We start from the raw sequence: 22,172 nt of genomic DNA, 5'->3' as shown, positions 1-22,172 counted from the left end.
GGATGTTATAGTTCCACTAGTATACATTCAAAGTGTGCTATCGGAAGGGTTATGCAAATGTTGCTCAGTTGTCCAAGATTGTCCAAGGTACGTGGGCCTGTGTTCATGGTACTGTATGTGCGGTACCTTCCTCTAATCCTTGGCATGATTTTCACCTAAGCACGCAGGACATGTTTAAGTCTCAATTCCCAAGTCCTGTATGTAGAGAAAAGGCTGTGCATAAGGAACTCTGATGGGTGCTATAACAACATAGGTTTGCTGTTATCAGTGGGTGGTTCCCAAGATGCATGTGCCTGAACATCTGTAATATAACCATGATAGCCCAATTGGTCACAACCTTGGGAGAATAAATACATTATTCAGAAGTGCCATGATGACAGACACTTCACAAGGATATCTGGTTCCATGTCAATAGATAGATAGTTGAATATAAGCAGATATATAATTATGTGTCCCTAAGGAGAAATTAAAATTATGCCAATAGCTCCAGTCCACTGTGACATCACCAGGGGAGTGCTTAGTTGTGGCCTCATAAAACTGTTCTCTGCCAGCAAGCATAGGAGGCCCATTCTGACAGTGGTCATGGAGTCTTTTGACAGGTATTCCCAATGGCCAGTATCACAGCAAAGAAGGTCTGATCCACCCTTCCAAATGAAAGAAGGAATTATAAAAATCACTGTAACCAACAGGAGTCTGTAGTTTATCAGGTAAGTTACTGAAGTCTTTTAGAAACAGTAAAGGAAGACTAGATGTGTCAAACCCAATCTAATCACACTGAGCGGGTGAACCAAACCCTAAAATTACTGCATCCTTTGTCAGAGAACACCATCAGGAATGGAATAAAAGGCTGCCTGAGCTCTAGTTCACAATGAATGTGGTGGGTCATGAGATTACGGGGGGGAAACACTAAATTGTTAGCCCTTGCCATTTAACCAGCTATCTAGAATAAACTATAGGTCACAACCTACTCAAACAAGATACACCAGTTCATCAATAATTAGAATTTATTTAGTCAATAACTGAACAAATGAAGGGGAGGATGATGAAAGCCCAGTCCACTTGTATTTCTTGTATTTATGTTATTTCTTCATTGTCATCAGAAGGACACATACTCTTTACATTAAATTATCTCCAGCCATCTGACAATACAGTGGAACTAGGTTAACATTTTTCTAAAAAGGTGTTCAATTAGGCATTTTTAGACCATCAACATCTGGTAATCTGGACTATGTTTTTGGAATGTGTTTAGGTTTATTAGTAATTTATTGTGGATTGCCATTGTTGGAAACTGGGTTGGATTCTTGTAAATGGTTGTACATTTACTTGGGATTGTAAATTGATTTCTGAATATATTTTAGGCTATTTTATCTTAGTGTGGGAGGGGGTGTCTGAGTTGGACCAGGCTGGGTGGTGCCCTTGTTCTGGTGCCCTGGCTTACTCCTTAAAATAAATTAAATACTGTTAAATCATTATAACCCTTAGTGCCCCAGAACTGCTACAAAGTAATATAACAATTGTTGTTATTAATTTTGCACTATTTAGGTTTTTAATCCAAACCTCTACACAGTTGAGCTGACCCATGGAGACTTTACTTGGAAAATTAAACGACGTTTCAAACATTTCCAGGCACTACACCAAGATCTTCTTAAATTCAAAGCATTGCTTAAAATACCCCTGCCAACTAGAAAGTAAGTATTCTTTTGTCGACTTTGCTCAAATTCATAACCTGAATAATATCCTGCATGGTTTTGTGAATAAAAGAGGCAGCCCTTTTCTATTTAGGTGTTTTTTTGTCTTGGTAGAGTATTATATTACTCTACTTTGCCCTATTGTATTATTAATATGTAGCCTCTGTCAGAACGCCTCAAATCTCAGACTTACCACTGTTTATAAGGCATTATAGTATATAACTTTTCCCCATCTTCCCTCCTACATCTATAACCTCAGGCAATTAGGTGTAGTAAACGACAAACAGAAGTTAAGTTACAATTTAAACAATGTATTATTGATAATATTCATAAATAATAACAATATGCAAAGTACATTTGAATATTGGCATCCATGCAGCCTGATTAAATTGTGATCTGTAGTTTCAGGTGGCACACAGACTTGTTAGTTACTTAAAAATGTCTCTAGTTAAGGCATCATTTTGTGGTCAGCTTTCTTCAGAACAGGCCACATACCTGTCTCAATATGGCTGCCGAGCTGTGCTCTCCATTGTTTTGTCCTTTTCAGTTCATGGTGTGAGATGGTCATTCGTTAGTTTGGAAAGAGAGAGAGAGAGTGAAGGGGTGAGCAAATTTATAGGTTTTCTGTTCAACCCCTAGAGCCAATAGGACATCATGGTACTTAAAGGCTTCTGATACAAGCCAGTTACAAACAGCCATACTTCAGACCAATGGGGGAATAAAACATCTTCACACCTACACCCCAAACCATATTTTAAGGTAAAGCTTGGCAGTTAGGCAGCCTGGCTTTGTGTGGGGGTTGACAGAGAGACCTTAGCAGAGAAACACTTAACAAATTTGTTTGAGGCACTACCCACCCCAACCCTATCATAAAATTCAAAGAGACTAATTCCTAAAAGGGGGGAAGGGGTTCTTAAACCATCAAACCATTGCTGTTATTATCAATAATGTAACACTAATATTTCATTGCTTTGCCTAAGTTACAAATAAAGACATACAAAACTTGTATGCAAAACTTCACAACAAGGTATTATTCATTATTTGCTGAAAAATGAATTTTATTGGGGAGCATCATTTCCTCATAATTTGTTTCATATGGTTAAATAACATGTTACTTTTTTTTCTTTGCATCTTCATATAGCAACTCTTATACTTCACATATACATTTATAATTTAATTTGTTTTAAATTTGTTGTAACCACAACAAACTTGTAGGAAGCTAACACCTAATGTAATTGGCCTAATGTAAGGCATGTGGATATGTGTGGATGTGTGTACAAGTACACCTGCATCTGATGTCCCCCATGGGAATTAATTTCTGGCTAGTGTGAAACACACAAGGATGCATGTCTCTGAAAATCAGATTCATAACTTAATCTCTGAAATTATTTACTTTTTCAAACAAGAAAACCCACTGGAGTAAAATTACAAATATCACAAAAAGTATGCCAAAAAAAGTCAAAAAAGCCAGCAAATCCAGAAACAAGGAACAGTACCTAACAATTCCAATCAGCTTTGCTAGTATTCCCACTAAACTGCCTGCCTTCTCCTCCTTTACTGGGCTGGGGGCAGTCCCTAAACCAGCGTTTCTCAACCTTTACATATTTGCGACCCGAGTTTTCATAGCAGTTTTAATCATGCCCCCTCTAATGTTTTTTTGAAAGGAGCTCACTAATAGCAATTTGTTCTTTTTTAATTAATGATATACAGTATCATAGATACATATTTTATTATACCTACTTAACTTTTATCAACATTAATCTAACTCTATATTTATTTTTCTAGCATCAGAATGTAGTTTAAGTTAATTTGTTTTGGTTTCAATAGATGTATTTTTCATATTTTCGATTCTTGTTTTCTGTTTTTTACATCTTCGCGCCCCCCTTTTTGTTATTTCGCACATCCCTAGGGGGGCCCACCCCACAGTTTGAGAACCACTGTCCTAAACAGAGATGGACAACTGGCCCAACTCTTGGTGTTCTACCCAAAAAGAACATGGAACATGCATTGAAAGAGACTGTACACCAATACATAATCACATATGAAACCAATAAAAATAACACAAGAACATGCGAAATAACTTAAACAAAAGAAGTAATAAAACAAAACACATATGAATTCATCTTGATACAGGACATCACCTACACCACTAATTACCATTCAACGAACAACAAGGAACTGCTTGTTTTCTGTGCCTTGGGATGAGTTTACTCCAGTGACAGAGACAAACAGATGAGAATCCACCCACAAAATACAAGGAACATAACAAGCATAGACATACGGAAATTAAATAATACACAAAACTAAAAAAATACAGAATAATGCAAATAACAAGCATAAGTAACAATATTAACATAAAAAAACTAATAAAAATTAAACAAAAATGACAATAAAAAGTAATTTGAACACCAGACAGGGAGGAATCCTGGCTGAAATATAACAGTTTTTCACTCCTGATAGCCTTGGTGGCTTGTCTACATTAAAATTAGGCATTACTGGATGGATGCTTAACTTTTTTAAAGAACGGAAATTCAAAGCTGTGGGCAAAACATGCCTGGTATTTATATACCATCTTCCACAAATTAATTAATCCTGAACAGACCAGTTTTATACAGTCTTGTTCTACTGTAGTCTATATGTGATATTTGCTTTATATTACTGATGGCGATCCAACTTCACCCTCTCCAGCTGCCCTTCTGTCATTAGATTAAGAGAAGGGTTTGGACTGTATAAACTGGGCCTTTCTTTGCCATTCTCTAGGTCTGATGTGGTATGGGACAGAATTAGTTATCCCTTTTAACAGTCATATTTTGCATTTGTGATATATCTCAACCCTTACATGTTCATCAAAGTGCCAGACAAGGCAGCCCTTCACTTCATTTGCTTCTTATTATTTCTATTGAAAGTCTAACCTTTGTCTTTGTAAACTTAAATTCATCATTCTTTTTAAAATATTGCAAAGGTTGCCCCCAAAAATACATTTGTACGCTAATGGCATTCAATTTTTCTTCACGTTGCCTCCTTAGATTTTTTTATATCCTTAATTCCTTTTGGCTGTTTCTGTAATAATTATTTCCTCCCTTGGTTTGTGTTTAAAGTAATTTTGTATGTTTCTTTTGTTCATTTGTTATTCAGTGATTACCATTGTTTATGTTAATGTTGTTCTTTATTTGTTTTCGTTGACTCTTTCTGTCTCTGTTGTTTACTTTCAAATTGCCATGCTGGCAACTCCTTTTGCCTTTTTTTCTCTTTTCAGCATTTTGATATTTTTTGTTAATAAACCTTATTTTATAAAGAACCTTGTTTTGGATTTATCTTACATTCAGTGTTTCCTCTCCATTGTAAAATATTTCAGTATTCTGGGGTATTCCTAAGCACTTTGTAAGCTCTCATTATCTGTGGACTAACAGACCAGAACCACCCAGTTTCCCAGGGTTAGGTTCCTCTGGGGTGAGTCTAATTTTTCAGCTGGCAAGTTATGTTCCTGGCCTGTAGTTCAGGCTCAGTTTTGGAAGTCTCACACCTTTTCCATTTTTGAGAGCACTGAGCCGTAACAATTTCTAAATTTAAAGTTGTTGGTACAGATCTAGTTTTCTCAATTTAAATATACACTGCAGTTAGCCCTCTCTTCCATCCCCCATATTTCAACATATTTTTCCTTTCTTTTTTGGTTATTATTAAAATGAATATTGTTTTTCACTTTGTTAACACCATACTTCATATTTCTGTTTATTAAATGTTGGACTGAAGGCAGATCTCTTCTTTCCCATTTTCTCTTGGAAAATTCTCCATTAAGCACATCATTGTAACCCATGACAGATTTAAAATTATTCCATTGGGTATGCACCCTTCATACTCCATCATATCTCACCTGCTAAACTTAGATTTGTTTCTCCCCAGTTCCCTTTCACTTATCTCCTTAATATTTCTCAAAATAAAGTCTCAACTTCCTAGTTATGGTCCCCTTCTCTCTTGAGACATGGATTTGGAATGAAAGACAAATGGTACATTTCTGAACTGGCACTGTTGTACTCCATGACCCTATGATTGTTGGATGTTCAATCTCTTTTTCACTTTAGACTACTTTGAGTATTAGTAACCTTGGATATACCCTTGACACCTCTGAGCTCCAGATATTCCTGTCTGTAAAATGCAGGTTTCTCATTCCTTCTTCTTCTACTTTCCTTCTTTCACCTACTGCTAAGGTCAGTCCTTAATACAGGTAGATTTCCATTATGGTCTTGTTTTCCTACCCATTCTCTTTTTGCTTTTTCTTATTTTCTTTCCATACTCAAAACCAATTTTTATATCATATGCTGTTTTGCAGCCTATAAACTTTCACCTGTTGATTAAATTTGCCATCATGACCTTCTTTCCTCCAGTACTATATAATAAAATATCATTTTCAAAATATCACTCTTTCTTCCAACAATCCCCAGTTTAAATGTGCATACCTCTTATCTAATGCCTCATAAAAACTTTGCTATGAGACTAGTGACTGGCCCACATTCCCATTATTAACTTTAAATACCGCTATCACATTGCTTCTTCTACTCCTTCATTTCTAATGCATCTTCCTTGATTCTGTCTGCTGATATTCATTTCTCACCCTGTATCTTTCCCTTTTCAACACTCTTATGTTCTTAGCTCTACTTACAGTATATATAGTGGATGATATTTTCTTGAGTACCATTGCGGTATTCTAACCTCTCGATAGAAAGTTTTTAACTGATAGTTTTCTGACAATTTCTGGAGATCTTCTACTTACAACCTGAACCTTTTTTTAACTTTTTTGCATCCCAGGTTAATGGGTCATCAACTCCAATATTAAGATTACTTGGTAGGAATGTGCATTGCAGGTTACCGGTGGAAAATTTTTGGTGTGATGTTATTTCCTGATTTGTCAAATTCTGTGGTATTCTTGCTATTTAACCATTTCTTAACATCTTCCTCATAGGGCTATTTCTTCCCTTTTTTGAAAGTCTTATTCTTTCAAAAGTGGTTCTAAATGTTAATTTCTATTTTTGCATCTTTTCAATTACATAAATGTTTGATCACCAAAAATCAAATGATACTCTTGACTGGGCATGGGCATGTATATAGTTAATTTATTTGGAGGTGTTGGACTAAATAAAAAAAAAGAGACTACTCGTTTATGACAAATTTTTTAATCTTTTCTTTCATTTTCTTTAATGGATGCTTTTTGCACCTTCTCTTGTCTTTCTCTTCTTTTATATTTCCAGCTTTGTTCCTTCCTTCAACTGCTCTATATACAGTGGTGTGCAATATATAACCTATTTTTTACTTTTCAGTTAGACACCCAATGAAAGCTAAACAGCCAAAAGACTGTGTCTCTGACTTTCTTTTCACTTTTCATTTGGGCGTGACCTTTACTTCTTAAGTGAATCACTGCACAAATAATTCAATAAAACAACCCAGTTAGGCAGTTTTCATAGTGAAAATCACTGCTTTAAAAGTAGGGAAAAACCTTTATGTGCAATATTTTATACATTATAGTATCCATTATACAAAATGGATTAGTATTTTTGTTAATGATGGGAATTATCTGTTCAGCAGTTGTAAAAAAATGTTAGCCAATTAAGTTCTGTAACTTTCTGTAGTCTGAGCATTGCTACAGTACAGTATGTCTGTTAGAGGCTGCCTGTGTGATATGGGCCTACTCTACATACACTTGGAGTCTGAGAAGTTTAGTAGAAAGCCAAACCCTCTAGCCAACACAGTAGTTAGGATGTTTTCATCTGCAGTGGTGCTTTGATTTTCTTAAAAGTGTACATTAGTTCAGAAAGTCCAAAGAATGCTTATGCCTTGGATAGGACCTAACACCCTTTTAAGACTCAAACACACTGATATTAAAAGCAATTTGTGCCGGAGAAAAACAAAATCATACTGAGATTGCATCAAGGCAATAAAACTATGAAATATGAGGTATGGGTGGCACGGTGGCGCAGTGGTAGCGCTGCTGCCTCGCAGTTAGGAGACCCGACCTGGTCCTCGCTGAGGAGTTTGCATGTTCTCCCCTGTCTGCGGGTTTCCTCCGGCGCCCGGTTTCCTCCCACAATCCAAAGACATGCAGGTTAGGTGGATTGGTGATTCTAAATTGGCCCTGGTGTGTTTGTGTGTGTCCTGCGGTGGGTTGGCACCCTGCCCAGGATTGGTTCCTGCCTTGTGCCCTGTGTTGGCTGGGATTGGCTCCAGCGGACCCCCGTGGCCCTGTATTCGGATTCAGCGGGTTGGGAAATGGATGAATATGAGGTATGGCAGTTTAATTTCCAGAGTGAACCTGTATAGAAATAAATGTGTATCTGTGCTCTAGTGGCAATTGTCACATTTGATGTAAACTCCATTCCATAGTTAGGTGATATCACCGTTGCTGGAAACATACCTGGAATACTGTTTCTGAAATATCCTTCAATTCCTTTGTCATGTTACTCTGGATGTACAAAATGTCTGAAAATCTTTGTCCTTTCATGGCAGTTTTTATTTTTGGGAAGACAGAAGTCACAAGGGGCTGAGTTAGGTGAAAAGGGTGGATGTTACAATTTGGTAATTGATTTCTTAGCCATGAATTCATGAACACTGAGCACATCATAGCCTAGGGCATTGTCAGGATAGATGAGCCACTTCTAGTGTTGTCATTCTTATCTTCTCGCCCTTTCTTGAACCTCTCATGTTACTCAAAGACACTTGACTTTTCCATAGCTTCCTCACTATATGCCACTTTCAGGAGCCCCAACATTTCAACAACACTTTTACCAATGTTCACATGGAATTTGATGTTAATTCACTGCTGTAAATGACTTGCTTTTACACCAAAACACTTGGATTGCTTTTGCACCTACACCACTGGTCTGAAGTTTACACATTTAAACCTCTTGCATATATATGATCTACATAGACCATCACAAATCTGACGTAAATATGTTGTTTTGTAATCTATAGGACATGCCTATATACTTCTAATACTCAGTGGCAGTATCAAAAGAAGACTTTAACATCCCTCTTTTTCAAGTATATATCAAATTGCACTAGAACTGTGAAATTCTAATTTGGTACTTATATAGGACTCACAGACTTGATTGTGGAGGTGGAAAGATAAGGGAAAGTGGGCAGCTTCTAACAGTGATTTTATTATCTCCTTAGTTATTTATGTGGTCAGAGCAAACCATCCTCCTGTCTCTAAAAAAAACAAAAAAGATCATGCCAGCAGGACTACTGAGCTCACAAATAAATCCACTGCCCATAAATAAAGTCATTGGCTTCTGAGTACAGTCAAAGTAAAAAGGTTGTTTGTGTAGGAGCTGATCGGCATTGGCATTATGAGAATATACAGTAAGAGAGGCTATTTTGCATATTGCCATATGCCACAATTAGCACTATTGGCCCAGTTACTTTAATGGTTGTGCTAATTCAGCTGGGGCTGACCCAAAATGAGCTGGTGCTTACAGATTTCCAACACAAAAATGATATTTTTTCTATATGCAGGGTTTCTATCATGGGTCCTCCATATACCCAGTGTCACAAGAAATGACTGGAGACATCACAAAGGTTTGGGGCAGTCCACCCATATATTCCCTGGCTGCAAATTGAGTTTAAGCAAGTACAGTGTGTACAGGTTCGAGTCCATGACAGAACTGATTCTCTGGCACAAAGATGGCGTCCTTAAACGAGAGTTAAGGAAATGATGTCATCATAGGGGCCGGAACTGAAAGTGATATCATAGAGAGTGGAAGTGACGAGCTAACTGGGGCTGGAACAGGAAGTGACGTCATCGAGGCCTTGACCAGAAGTGATGTCATCTTTGGGGCTGGAACCAGAAATGACATCATTGCGATAGGAAAATGGAAGTGGCGTCATTGGTGCCTGGCAGAGATTTCCTGTAACTGGTCTGCAGAGAAGAGAGAGAATGAGTAATGCACTTTGCCATCCCCTGGTCTGGTGTGGAATTAATCTCATTCAGGCCCTTTAGCTGCCTCCCATGCGCACATGTATGACACCAGTAAAACTGGGCTACCATTAAAGTCCAGGAGCTTAAAATTCCTAGGCCAAGCACAGGTCTTAATATTAAGACAAGCCACCGTTTATGTGTTGAAGGAGCACTTTGTACCACTGAAGTAAATGAAAGCCTCCACAACACCCTGTGTAGGTGAAAGTACCGTTTGCTTATATGCAAAATAGTGTCTTTATGCATTTAGCAATATAAACATTTTGTCCATTTTTGACTGCTTTTTTTGTTTGGTCTTTTGTTGTTGAATAACTCTTGGTTTTGTGGCCTTCTTTGTGAAATTATGCTTACTGTTTGCTTTATGAAATCAATAATTACTTTTTAGTGTTTAATTTTGAAATATAGCTTTGTTTTATAATTTTCACATTATTTTTATTGAGACATCTTGTGCCCTTTGTGTTTTTTGGTTGAATTATTTTCTTTATTTAATAAATGAAATTAAATTATTAAGGTTTTGCTTATTTATACTAGGGGTTTTAGCAGTTCCCCTCTCCTTCTTTTGGCTTTGCCATTTTAGTCATTTTTTTGGTCTTTAATCCTTTAGCCTTTTTGAATTTTTCAAGAGTTTTTGAAACTTATTGTCTTCAAATATAACAGCAGCCATTAGGGCTACAGTCACTTGAGGACTATTTGAGAGACCTGTGGATGTGTTATGAATCTTGACAGTTCACAAGCAAAAGATCCCAAAATATCCCTAAAATGCCCACTAAAGAAACCGTCAAACCTGGCTTGTAACAAAGGCAAACATAGAATATTTATATATAAAAAGATTTCTACTTTACAAAAATCCTTTATAATAACAAGAGGCTCTGTGGAACACAAAAGGTAAAAAGGCAAAGATAGTACAAGGCAATGCAAACAAAGTCCCAATACAAAATCCAAAGAGTAGCCAAGAACAGAGCAAAAAGGCCAAAAAAATCCACTGAATCACAAAGTACAGAAAGATACACAATAATCACTCACAAACTCCCAAATGCATTCGAAAAGAACTGCAAGGAACTGTAGGTTGCCCCCATCTTTATGATGGGCAGTTTGCCCTGCCTCTTGGGGAACCTCCCACAAATACAAGGAACTTAATACTAAAGTATTGGGAATAAAGTAAACAATTAATCACATTAACATAAATAAATGGCTCAAGTATAAACAAAAATGACAAAAAAAAAAAGATTTGATCCTGAGCCAGGGGAATCCTAGCTAAAATACAATGGGATACTACCAATCTGATGTATTAGAATAGGCCGGGGGGTCATCCTCAAAACCCTGTCACAATAAACATGTTATTTGGCTTAATATTTATGGTCTTCTGAACGTTTTGTTTTTGATTCCATGGTTTTGAATAGTGCTTAGTTCTTTGGATTTTCCATTTTATGGATTGTGGCATTTTTGATTAATCTTGTGGAAACTTTGATGAATATTTTGCAGTTCCTGATCTGTCCTTTTGTTTTACATTTTGTATTTCAAATTTGAGTTTTTGGTCATACACTTCAGAAAGTGGAAGGCAGACCACATTTTCATCTACATTCGAGGGGATCCTGTTGAAAGACTGAGCAGCTTTAAATTTCTTGGAATGACTATCACTGACAAACTGACAAAAACTGATTTGTCTCTTGTAAAAAAAGGCTTATCAGCTCCTCTACTTTCTTAGCTGTCTGAGGGCAGATTGCATTTCATCATCTCACAAACTTCTACTGGTGCACTGTGCAGTCTGTCCTCACATCCTGTTGCCATACCTGCTTGACTCAGGAACGTAAAGCACAGCAGAAGGTATTGAAGGCAGCACAGAGTTATTACTAACACCTAGCTGCATAAGAAAATCGAGCATTACATTTAAAGACCTCAACCATCCTGTGCAGTCACTTTTCTCACTTCTTCTTGATACAGGACTATTGACAAGTTGTAAAGTTGCTAAAGAGCCAATCATATGAACAGGTAGCCTTCAGGTTAGAAATGAGTTTCATTCCTCCTAAAGTTCATAACCTGATTATATATGTAAGTCAGAACTTGCAATTTAAATGTCTAATAATTAAAATCTTGGTAAAAATATAAAATTTTTTATTATTTTCTTTATGGAAAAATGTTTCAGACTTATTAATAAAATGACAAAGAGGCAATATTGCTTTACCTTAAATCGCAGAACATAAATAATTTAACCAAAAAATTAACCTTATGTTTAAACATTCTTCACTTTTTGATGATAACAGAGTCATTTGTAGAGTTGAGAAAGGCATAATAATGGCAAGAAAACTCATGACTAACTGATGGTTCACGCTTGATCAAGTCCAGAAGAGCAAGTTTTGCCTCCCATCAGCTAAATGAACATCTACTGTACCTATCAGACTGCTTACCTGTGAAAGAGCTTATTGTGCAGCTCTTCCTGTGATCATCACCTACCCTTCTGAGCAGCAAAAGCTCCGTGAGATGGCTCAGATGCATACCTAGGACGCTGGAGTAGATTCTACCACTCCAGCTAAACAGCCAGCTTCCAATTGAGCTTCTTATCTGTGACTGAGCTTACTGTGTCAATATGAATTCAAGTTTCATGAAGCAACATGTGCACACAAAAGCACTAAATAATTAAAAATGGTGGCAAAGTCCATACTGGTCAATACTCTTCCTCATGGTTAATGAGGGTTGCTACATATTCATCTGTGTGAAAACTAGTTTTCTTTTTTTTGAAAGTTAAAAAACAGAAGTCACTAGATGTAAATGTATGTAAATTCAGCAAAAAGTAAAACTTGGGGTTTGATGTGTTTGCTCATATTTGCAGAACTGCCATAAGTCCACACCGCCATCACCCAAGACCTGCTTTTATTGTAATATAATAAACTGTATCTATATACACTATATAATACTTGCAAATACATATTTTATATAATTATATCTCCATTATATGTTGCATGCTATGCATATTTTGTATTCATGTTATTTTGGTTGCCTAAGGTAAAGTCATCCCTGATGGAGGATTGCAGGAATCATGGGGTAGAGGGGTCCTTTCATCAGATTGGCTGGGCCAGCGCTGTTTCAGCTTTGGAATGGCCAAACAGGGGAGGCAGCTTAATGGCTGAGGTCTCCAGGACTCTAAACAAATGCAAAGCATATTATGTGATATCATCTTCTGTTAAATTCTACTGTTTAGACATACCCCATATGTTGCAAAATATCAATATGTCTTTTCAGACTGGAGTCAATATATAGACTGATTCAAAATTTTGGTGGAACCTCTTAAGAAGAAGCCAGACTGGAAGAAGCAGAGCAAGAGAACCATGTAACACCACTGATGGTTCCAGTTGTCTGAACTGTAGGGGAGAGAGAATTAGAAGCATTAGGGAACAGTGGCATCCCTTAACTTACCATTAGATAAGCCCTCAAGATGTTGCCCAAACACATGTATGTGACATTTACAGTATGTACATAAATTGCATTTTATTCTGCATCATGTAATTTTGTGAACTTCATTCATTATGAAATACATTTTTTTCAAAACTATACAAAACATTCTGTTCTTTTCAATGACTATGAAAACAGAGGAGCAATGATGAAATGCAAACTTGTTTTTTTTTTTATTTTAATTGCGTTAGCCCAGAATTTAAAGGACTTGACTAAAAGTTATGTGTTTTAGTTAAATGAGATTTATCAGTAAAAGTTAATGGCAGAGAAAAACAGAAATCAATAGCAGGCAAAAGATGGATCCATAATGTATACATAGACGTTTTGGTAGTTTTATCTGAGTACAGCTTCATCCTTATTCTTCGGCATCATTAAAAAATCATACAAATCATGGAAATATAATTAATTTAATTGAGGAACAATGTTTTACGTGGTTTATAAAGTTCATTATTATTATTATTATGTCAGTTTTATCTGCCAGCTGTCTCTGTCAACAGAGGTGTTGGAGCAAATATTCTTATTGGCAGATGCCCTTCCTAATGCCAACCTCTTTTAGTTGCCTTTTACAACACACAGGAGGAACAGTGATCACTGTCTATCCCCAGATCACAGGGTTTGCTACATTATTATTATGTGTTAGGTAAATAAATGATTGAATGTAGCACTGTTTTAACTTTACACACATGAGCCACTGCATAGACAAGGAATTTATCATGATCATCATCATCATCTGAACAAGAATTAGTGAACTAACTATGTAAATGGGAACATTGGAAAATATATTGTCTACTGGCCCTTTGACCCTATCCAGGTGACTTGATTCAGAGAAATGGTGCAAAAGGCGGATGGACTACAAAAAGAAAGCAATCCAATGTTAAACCACACGAATAGACCCAGAGTCATCAACAGAGTGTGTTTTCTGTAACTTTTGTCACTTTATGGAAAGGCTGTTAACAAAACATTAGTCAAATATACAGTGTAGTTGTCTTTAACACTTCTTCTCTTTTCTTTTCTGCTTTTTAATATAGTTGTCTTTAACACTTCTTCTCTTTTCTGCTTTTTAATATAGTTGTCTTTAACACTTCTTCTCTTACCTGCTTTTCTATAAATAGTTCTTGGGTAAATTAAAGAATCTTGTGTCTGAGCTTTAGAGCTATTTGTTTGTATTTTTACATGGGACTTGTCTTACAGCTCAAACATTATTTTCACAGTGTCTTCTATGTGAAGTGTGCCTTTCCTTGTATAGACTAAATATTTGTATATATGTGTCCAATTACAAACTAAATCTTTGTGTAAATATATAAATATAGAACAGAGTACATATATATATATATAAAATGTGAAGCCCTTTAAAGATCAGCATTGAAGTACTGATTATTTACAGTATATAGTATAAACTACATATTTGATTCAGAGTATCTGTTCTTTGTCATGATAGCACTTACCATGATACTGCTCTTTTATTTCTCTTCCAGCCATACAGTAAGGAGGCGATCTTTTATAGGTCAAAAAAGGAGCTATCAAGGTGGGCATATACCTACATTACCGAGAAGACCAGATGCCATGGTGAAGGAAGAGCAGCTGGCCAGCAGAAAAGTAATTCCCTAAAAATGGTTTATCATAAATTATCTTTGTGCTTTATTGAAACGAAAGAAATGTAATTAAATGCTACACAGCGATGTGGTAATGCAATTATATCACACCTATTCACTCATTATAGAATAAATGAATTTTGAAACATACGATATCGTATCGTACAGTATTGGACTTCAGGCTTTCTGTCCCTTTCAAGTAGGTCAGTTAAGCAGGACCTCTGTCTTGTGTTTTGCTCAGCTCACAGACTTATAGGCAGGAGACCCGAAGTGACGGATTCAGGTGCCCTCACTGGGTTTCTTCTTGTTGCTGTAGCTGGAACAGGACAGGACTTGATTAATGATGACGCCCCATTTCAACCCAGGGTTGTATCACATACCTTAGACGAGCCCTGAGGGTGATCCATAGACTTACCTGTGTGACAGCAGAAACAAATATGTACATTCTGTCAGTGAAGTCATTTTAGTTTGTTGCTCCTGTGTGCATGCACTAATGTGTTACCATAATCCTGCAAGTCAGAGGACATCCCTGTATTTATGTATTTTTAAAGCATGAAATGCTGATGGGGAAAATTGTTTGATGTACAGTATTTGTAGCAGTCATGGGTGACTCAAATTCACAGTAAATAAAAAGAAATGTATTTATTTTATTAAGGAGTACACCCAGCCTGGCCTGGAACACACACACATACCCAAACACAGAAAAAATTCACACTGAGTTTATGTAAAATCCCAGATGAATGTGTTAAGTAATAATCAACAAAACAAAAATACAGATAATGGAAGTACGCAGTAACCTACCTGAATAAATTTAATGGCAGCATTGCAACACAATTGACAAATAACTTACACACATAAACACAAACACACCTATCCAAAAACTCTCTCCTGATAACCATTCAATGGCAACCACACAATTAACTAAATGCTAACAGATGGACATACTCAATCTGGATTACCAGATGAAGTGGAGATGATGAATAAATGTCCAAGCGATCAAACAGTATTTTAGAAACACATGTATTTTGTCCTACCATATGGTGTCTTTGTCCAATGAAATCTTGTGATGAAAGGAGCGTGCTTCAGCAGCAATCCCCAAGAACACCAAATACCCATGAACAACACTTCGGAAAAAGTGCACACAAATCCAGTAATATCTGTAATCCTTGAGGGTGAACAGTACTGTAATCCAAAAGCAACAGAAAAAGTGAACACAGAAAAAAAACATTTGGAGTCCTTTTAGATCATTTGCCTTAATAGGCAGATTCTTAGCACCCCCTGCACAAAACCTCAAAAGAGCCCAGTGGTGAAGGGATCCCAATGGCTGCTGAGATTTGGAGTCCTTTTCAGGTAGCTCTGCTGCATTCCTTACTCCCTGGCCACTCACATGCTACTGTATAGGTCAGTGGACCTATTTTTTTTTTAAATAGTGGCTGGGCCGAACCAGGAGTCAGTTAAGCCATTTATTTTTCAGAGGATTTGCTGAGAGGATGTGTCCTGATCCAGTCTTTCTCACCATCCGAGAATTGATCAGGCTAGTGTCTCTGGCTGTACAAAGAAATTGTCTGGTCTGGGTTGCCATCATCCACTCTTCCACTGTTTGTGATATGGACCAGAAGGTCTGAAGTTGCTGATGTAATGATGTGTTTGGTTTGGGTGGGTAATGACCAAATATCTATTCTAGCAGAAGAGAAATCTGTTTGAGTACAGCTAACAGTACAGGGGTGTTAACTGTAATCTTGTGCTCAGTTGTATTCAATGCAAATCAGAGTCCAAATAGCCACTTTGTCCACTCTCTGATATCTCTGAAGAAGGATGCAAGCATTGCTTAAAAGGTCCAGTTCGTCCATTCAGTGTGATTAGACTGTGTGTAGTATGCTGTGGTCTTATGGTGGTCCACCCCCAACTACTTCTAGAAGTCCCCAATAACTGAGTTAATAAACTGCAGGCTCCCATCAGTAGCTATGCCCTTAATAGTGGAGAACACCTTCTTATCTGTGGAATTAGCCAATGGTAATAGCTCTACTCATCAGGTAAAATAGTCTCCACAATCACCATCAGGAAGATTTTTCTGTCCTTTCCAGTTCGAAATTATGCCACTAGGTCCATGCCTAGGCGTTGCCCTGGGGCCTCATGCATAATGCCATGCGTAGAATTCACACTAAAACATGACGTAAGGACAAAAGCAGAAAAGTGCATATGCACAAAAAAATCCACATGCATAAATCTGTGCATTTGCCAACTTTCATGTTCTTCCGCTCCATAAATCCCAGTTAGCGTAAAAAGTAACACACATGCACGTGCCTGCTGCCACTCCCCAAACTCCTCCCAGAATTATGCCTCTTTGAATATGCAAATCAATATAAATAGCCCTTAAGCTCAGCATTCTGTGAAAAGCCAATGGCAAAAGCACATGGAGAAATAAAAGAATTTCAGCGAATACCAAATGGAGGCAAGGAAAAACTTACTATTTGTTGGTTTAAACAGCGGTATAAACAACAAAAGGAGGTTGATTGAGTGACATAGAGTGTCGGAGAAACTCAAAAGCTCAAGTTCACAAAGCCGTACAGTGCCCGAAATAAAAAAGTTGTCAGATATCAAAGTCACCGTGTAAAGGTGAGTCGTAGCCCACCGTTTGAGTGTCATATGAAAGCTTATTAGGGTACAAATCCCATCGTAACTAAAGTAGCATGTTAAATGCTTTGTTTTGTATTTAGATCTTCTATGTGCTCTGTGTGTGTGAATCACTACATGCTTCTTAAACAGGCTTTCTGTTCTTTGACAGGACACAGAATCCATTAAATTCGTGATATTACAGCTCTCTGAATAATTAAAATACTGAGATTTATACTTCATATCATTTTCATGATGATAGGAGTTAAATCATGTTGTTAAAAATGGGAAGACAGTGGTGAAGTGATTGTTCATGCCTCACGCAACATGCTTACTGTGCATGCTTGCGACTTTCGATGAAATAATTTATTGCAGCAGTACTGTCTCTTTCAAGCATACTAACCCCCAATTCCTGTCCTTACTTTTCTTTCTCCAAATACCCAATCACCACACACTCAGCTCTGTAATAGACGTTAAGCCATCTGTATGCTTAGAATGCTAATTCTTCAAAACTTTTAAGGAACATTGAAATATCTTTGTAGTACATGTTTAATTATTCTATCCATCTATCCTTCACATGTTGCGCCAGCCCCAGCAAGAATACAGCGTGAGGCAGGAACAATTTGTGAACGGAGCGCTAGCTCCTTGCTAGTACTACGGCATTGTGTCCTCACATGTTTAATTATTAACAATATATATTATTTAAATGAAGTTAAAGTTTTATCTGTATAATATAATAAACATATTTTGCTGCATTTTCCTCTTAAAAATGATATTGTCATCATATGTAAATATGTAATTTATAAAGTGGCTCAGGTTGTGCAATATTATAACTGTATCGCAAGTTTACAGTGAGGTAATTGTACTTATAAGTACAAAACGTTCTACAAGGAGTACTTGATGGACTGATTGAGTGCATTTATAGTTCTTGGGATAAAACTGTTTCTGAACCGCGAGGAAAAGCTCTGAAGCATTTGCCGTATGAGAGCAGTTCAATAGACAGCATGGCTGAAGCAGCATGCTTGATGCTGTATACCGATAATTCTCTTTCCAATCAGCTGCTGTAGAGCTGTGATTTCCCACTCAGATACAGTGATATAAATACTCCGTGTGGTGCAGTGAGAGTAATATGGAAAAAGATGATCCGCTGTGGCAACTCCTAACAGGATCAGCTGACAGAAGAAGAAGAATGTGCAGTGAGAGTAACAACACTAAAGCAGCTACGGTATTTAGAATAGTTTGACCATTCTGTGGATCATTATATTGTTACAGGTTAATTACAATCAGATGCATTAAATTAATAACAATATGCAGTTAAGTTCAGTGTATTTATAAAGCCGTGTCAGAAATGTGGATCTAAAAAAGAAAGGAAAACCACACTGGAACAGTAGCACTGCTTTGACACTGGGTGCCGCCAATTTGCAAAACCGAGCGGAGAACTTGCGTACGCCAAGCATTTAACTACTGTGGAAATGTGTGTGGCTTTACACTAAGTTTAGGTTTTAAACATTGCGATTTGAACGAGCTTACGCAACATTTTTGTGCGTACGCACTGTTTATACATGAGGCTCCTTGTGTTGTTTTGGTGATGGGCTAGGTGAGGACATATACATCTGACATACAGTACAAATTTGAACATGGGACCAAGATGTCCTTTTAAACTGTTGTCCACCATGTCACTTCTAAGATCTTTAATTAAAGGTTTTTAAACGTCCACGGTGATCAAGCAGTTGTGGTAGTACTGTAGGAAATAGGGCCCTTGAGTTTCATAAACCACCAGCTGATCATAAAAATCCTCAACTTTCATTGGTACTTAGCAGTATAGCGCCCCTGTAGTTCCTTATAATTTATGCAGTCAGATCACTCTCCAAGCCCGATCTCGATCCCTAATATACTGCTTGAGGGTGATCTATGCCCAGCATATTCAGGGGATGATCAGGCCAAGGGTTCAAGGCCATTAATGCATATACCATGAGTGCTGGCCCATGTACACAGGACAGCATATCTGGGACAATGTTTTTACAGCACTTTTAATACACATTGAAAAAAAATGGTTAGCCTAAACTTAGTCTTTTGGAAGTTGAAAGCCCTGTGGTAAGTAGATTTCAAACATTAACACCTCAGGGAAATGGTGCCACTTCCTGATGGCCCACATGACAGCAAGATACTCATTCTCGGTGATGGAATAGTTGTACTTGGTGCCCTTTAGAGATTTTGATGCATATTCTACAACTCTTTCCTCCACTGATCTGTTTGAGGTCACTTGGATCTGTGTGATCCTGAAAAATAATGCTATGTCAAGAGTCAAAGGAGTCTTGGCATGTCTGAGACTAATTCCATGGTGACCCCTTCTTTAGCAACTATAATAATGGAGTTTTAATGTCTCCGAACCTTGGGATGAACTTGTGGAACCACAGACCAATCTGTGGGAAACATTTGAGTCTTTTAGCCTCCTGGGATATTAGGTTGTCCACGATAGCCTTCATCTTCCTCGGATTAACTGTGACCCCATCCTCTGACACTACATAGCAAAATAGGGTCAGTTGGTCATGAAGAAATCTATATTTCCCAATGTTAAGTCCTTTAAATTTTGTTGGACAGACAGAGAGAACACAATGATGTAACTGATAGAGACAAGACACATCTTTCTGAGGAGTCCACGGAATACATGTTCCTCTATCTGTTTGGAATGATGCTCAAGTATAAGGGATATGACTTTAAACTGGAAAAGTCTTCCTAGAGTTATAACGACCATCTCTTCAATATTGTCCCTCTCTGTTGTGATGCTGTTTATGCTGTGTGGCTTACTTGGACTTGGTCAGCAGTGTGGCTGTGATAACATAACACATCAGCTCAATCCAGTTTGTCCATCCACACAGAGGGCCATCTGCTAGCTAAGGTTTGAACAAGTTCCTGCTGTTTGAGAATACCCTTCTTTACAGGGTTGAACTAATCAACCATTTGAGTGAAATAATAATTCAAGTTAGGCCAACAAAGATATCTATGAGCCTTCTTTCCAGAGGTAGGGGCTTTACTCCAGGCAACTCATATTCCAGTCATGACAGATACATGAAAGCGCTACTGATACTAAGTGTGAAATTAATTCCAGGAGCTACATTTGTGCCATTTGGCAACTAGCGAGAACAAGTTGGACCTCTGAGTACCACATTTAGGAATTCCAGCTGCCCCGTACCACTCAATGGATGAGGCTCCAGAAACAAGTTGACTTCATCTACAAAATCAACATTACGGACGCACACTGAGGGCTGGGCTTAGGAAACTCCATCTGTGACAGAGCAATGGACAAAGGACAACACTTCCTAGTTATTCCAAACCCTCGTTATGAAGGCCAGCTACCCCAGTGGCTCTGAAACAGCAGGCCAGCTCTCTGGTATCTCCCACTGTATGTTTTTGTCCATCCTAGCCTCTAGGCACAGTATGCACTGTGCTAAGAACTGTTCAAGAAACTACACCCACACAGCTGCCTTGCTGGATACTCAGGTGGCCGTGGCATTGATGAGGTCATGTACAGTCACATCCTGATTAGTGAAACTATCGGTGATGTTATCTACATGTGCCTCCAGTTGTTCTAGGTATAGCTTCTGGTTTTAGAGAACCATCTCTCGCTGGTCTGTGTTGGCTGCGAGTACACAAGGAATCCAGCATGCTTGTAGTCTCATGGACCTCAAGAGAGGCTTTGACAGTGATATTACATGGCCTAAGGACTGGCCATATGTTGATGAGTTTTAGACTCAACATAAGCTCCTCATTCTTCACTGTGCTTTCAACTGTTGTGCTTTCTGTGAGATCTGTGGTGGAGCTGTGGGTGGGTGTTTGTGAGCCGTGCCATGCTGGGTGTGTTGCTGGTGGCCCTAATAAAATTAATAAATTACTGTTTATTTATTGTGAATCTTTTTTTGTTTACATTTTCAGTTTTTGGTTGTGTTTTGGGCCTTTAGGGCTACGATACTAAGCATAATTCAAGACTAAATTTAAATAACCTAAGGGCCTGCTTGTTAGAAAGTCTTTGGTTCTTGATTCAAATATTTTTTTATATTGTTTGCTTTTCATATATTTATTTTAAAATTTGAGACAACCTAAGGAGACATTTAGAGCATTATATTACTTTGTATCAATATAGCACTAGCCTTTAGATTAAGTTGATTTTTGGACTATCTTTACCTCCTGAAGGCTATCGCTGTAAGCACTAAGCTCCTTCAGTGCAAAAGGACATGAATTGTTATGCAGAAGAGAAATGTTCATATACCGGTTTTGTAAATTAAGGCTATGTAGTTTCAACAGGAGAGCACATCTTTATGGGCTGATTACATCAACGGAATTACTGTATATTTTAGATGTTGCTTGACTAATTTTTTTGTTGTTTTTAGATGCAGTTAGAAGACTACCTGAAGAATCTGCTGAAAAGAACAATTTACCGTAATCATCCTGCTGCCGTATGAAAACTTTATCATTTTTTTTTTACTTTTAAATATTCTCTATGGACTTTGGTCAAAATGTAAATGAGACTTGCTTCTTTTGGTAGCTTCCCTAGGCTCAGATCTGATACTAGTCATATTTTGCTGTCCTTGTATGAGGCTGCCACCATTTGTCAATTTGTGCCTTATTCCTAATTAGTCATTTTCTTTATTCAAAGAAAAAAAGATTCAACTGTCATAATCTGTTTAATTTTTTTGTCCTGATGACAAATAATAAAAACAAGTCTGATAGATACCAATAATCTCTTGCCACATTATATTGTGAGCATGTGCCATGCAATATCACGTTTACTGGAGTAGAAATGTGCCTTCTGGTTTTTGTTCTAACCAATTTATTAACCAGCTGGACTCCTAGTTTACCTGAACATGTCAT

The 22,172-nt window shown here is 37.5% G+C and overlaps 1 protein-coding gene across 3 annotated transcripts in view; it reads left to right on the top strand.

Annotated features, from left to right (window-relative positions):
* The window catches only part of si:ch211-168k14.2 (phospholipase D1), a 213,282-nt gene that overhangs the window by 59,213 nt on the left and 131,897 nt on the right, over positions 1–22,172 (top strand). For all 3 annotated transcript variants that reach the window (XM_039744794.1, XM_039744793.1, XM_039744795.1), the window contains 3 exons: positions 1,543–1,688; positions 14,574–14,694; positions 21,692–21,757. In XM_039744794.1, the coding sequence (XP_039600728.1) occupies positions 1,543–1,688; positions 14,574–14,694; positions 21,692–21,757 (333 nt within the window). The remainder of the gene's footprint in view (positions 1–1,542; positions 1,689–14,573; positions 14,695–21,691; positions 21,758–22,172) is intronic.

Source organism: Polypterus senegalus, chromosome 2 (assembly GCF_016835505.1).
Source record: "Polypterus senegalus isolate Bchr_013 chromosome 2, ASM1683550v1, whole genome shotgun sequence".
Lineage (NCBI taxonomy): Eukaryota > Metazoa > Chordata > Cladistia > Polypteriformes > Polypteridae > Polypterus > Polypterus senegalus.
Note: the sequence above shows the minus strand (reverse complement) of the source record. Positions and strands in the feature narration are given on the sequence as shown.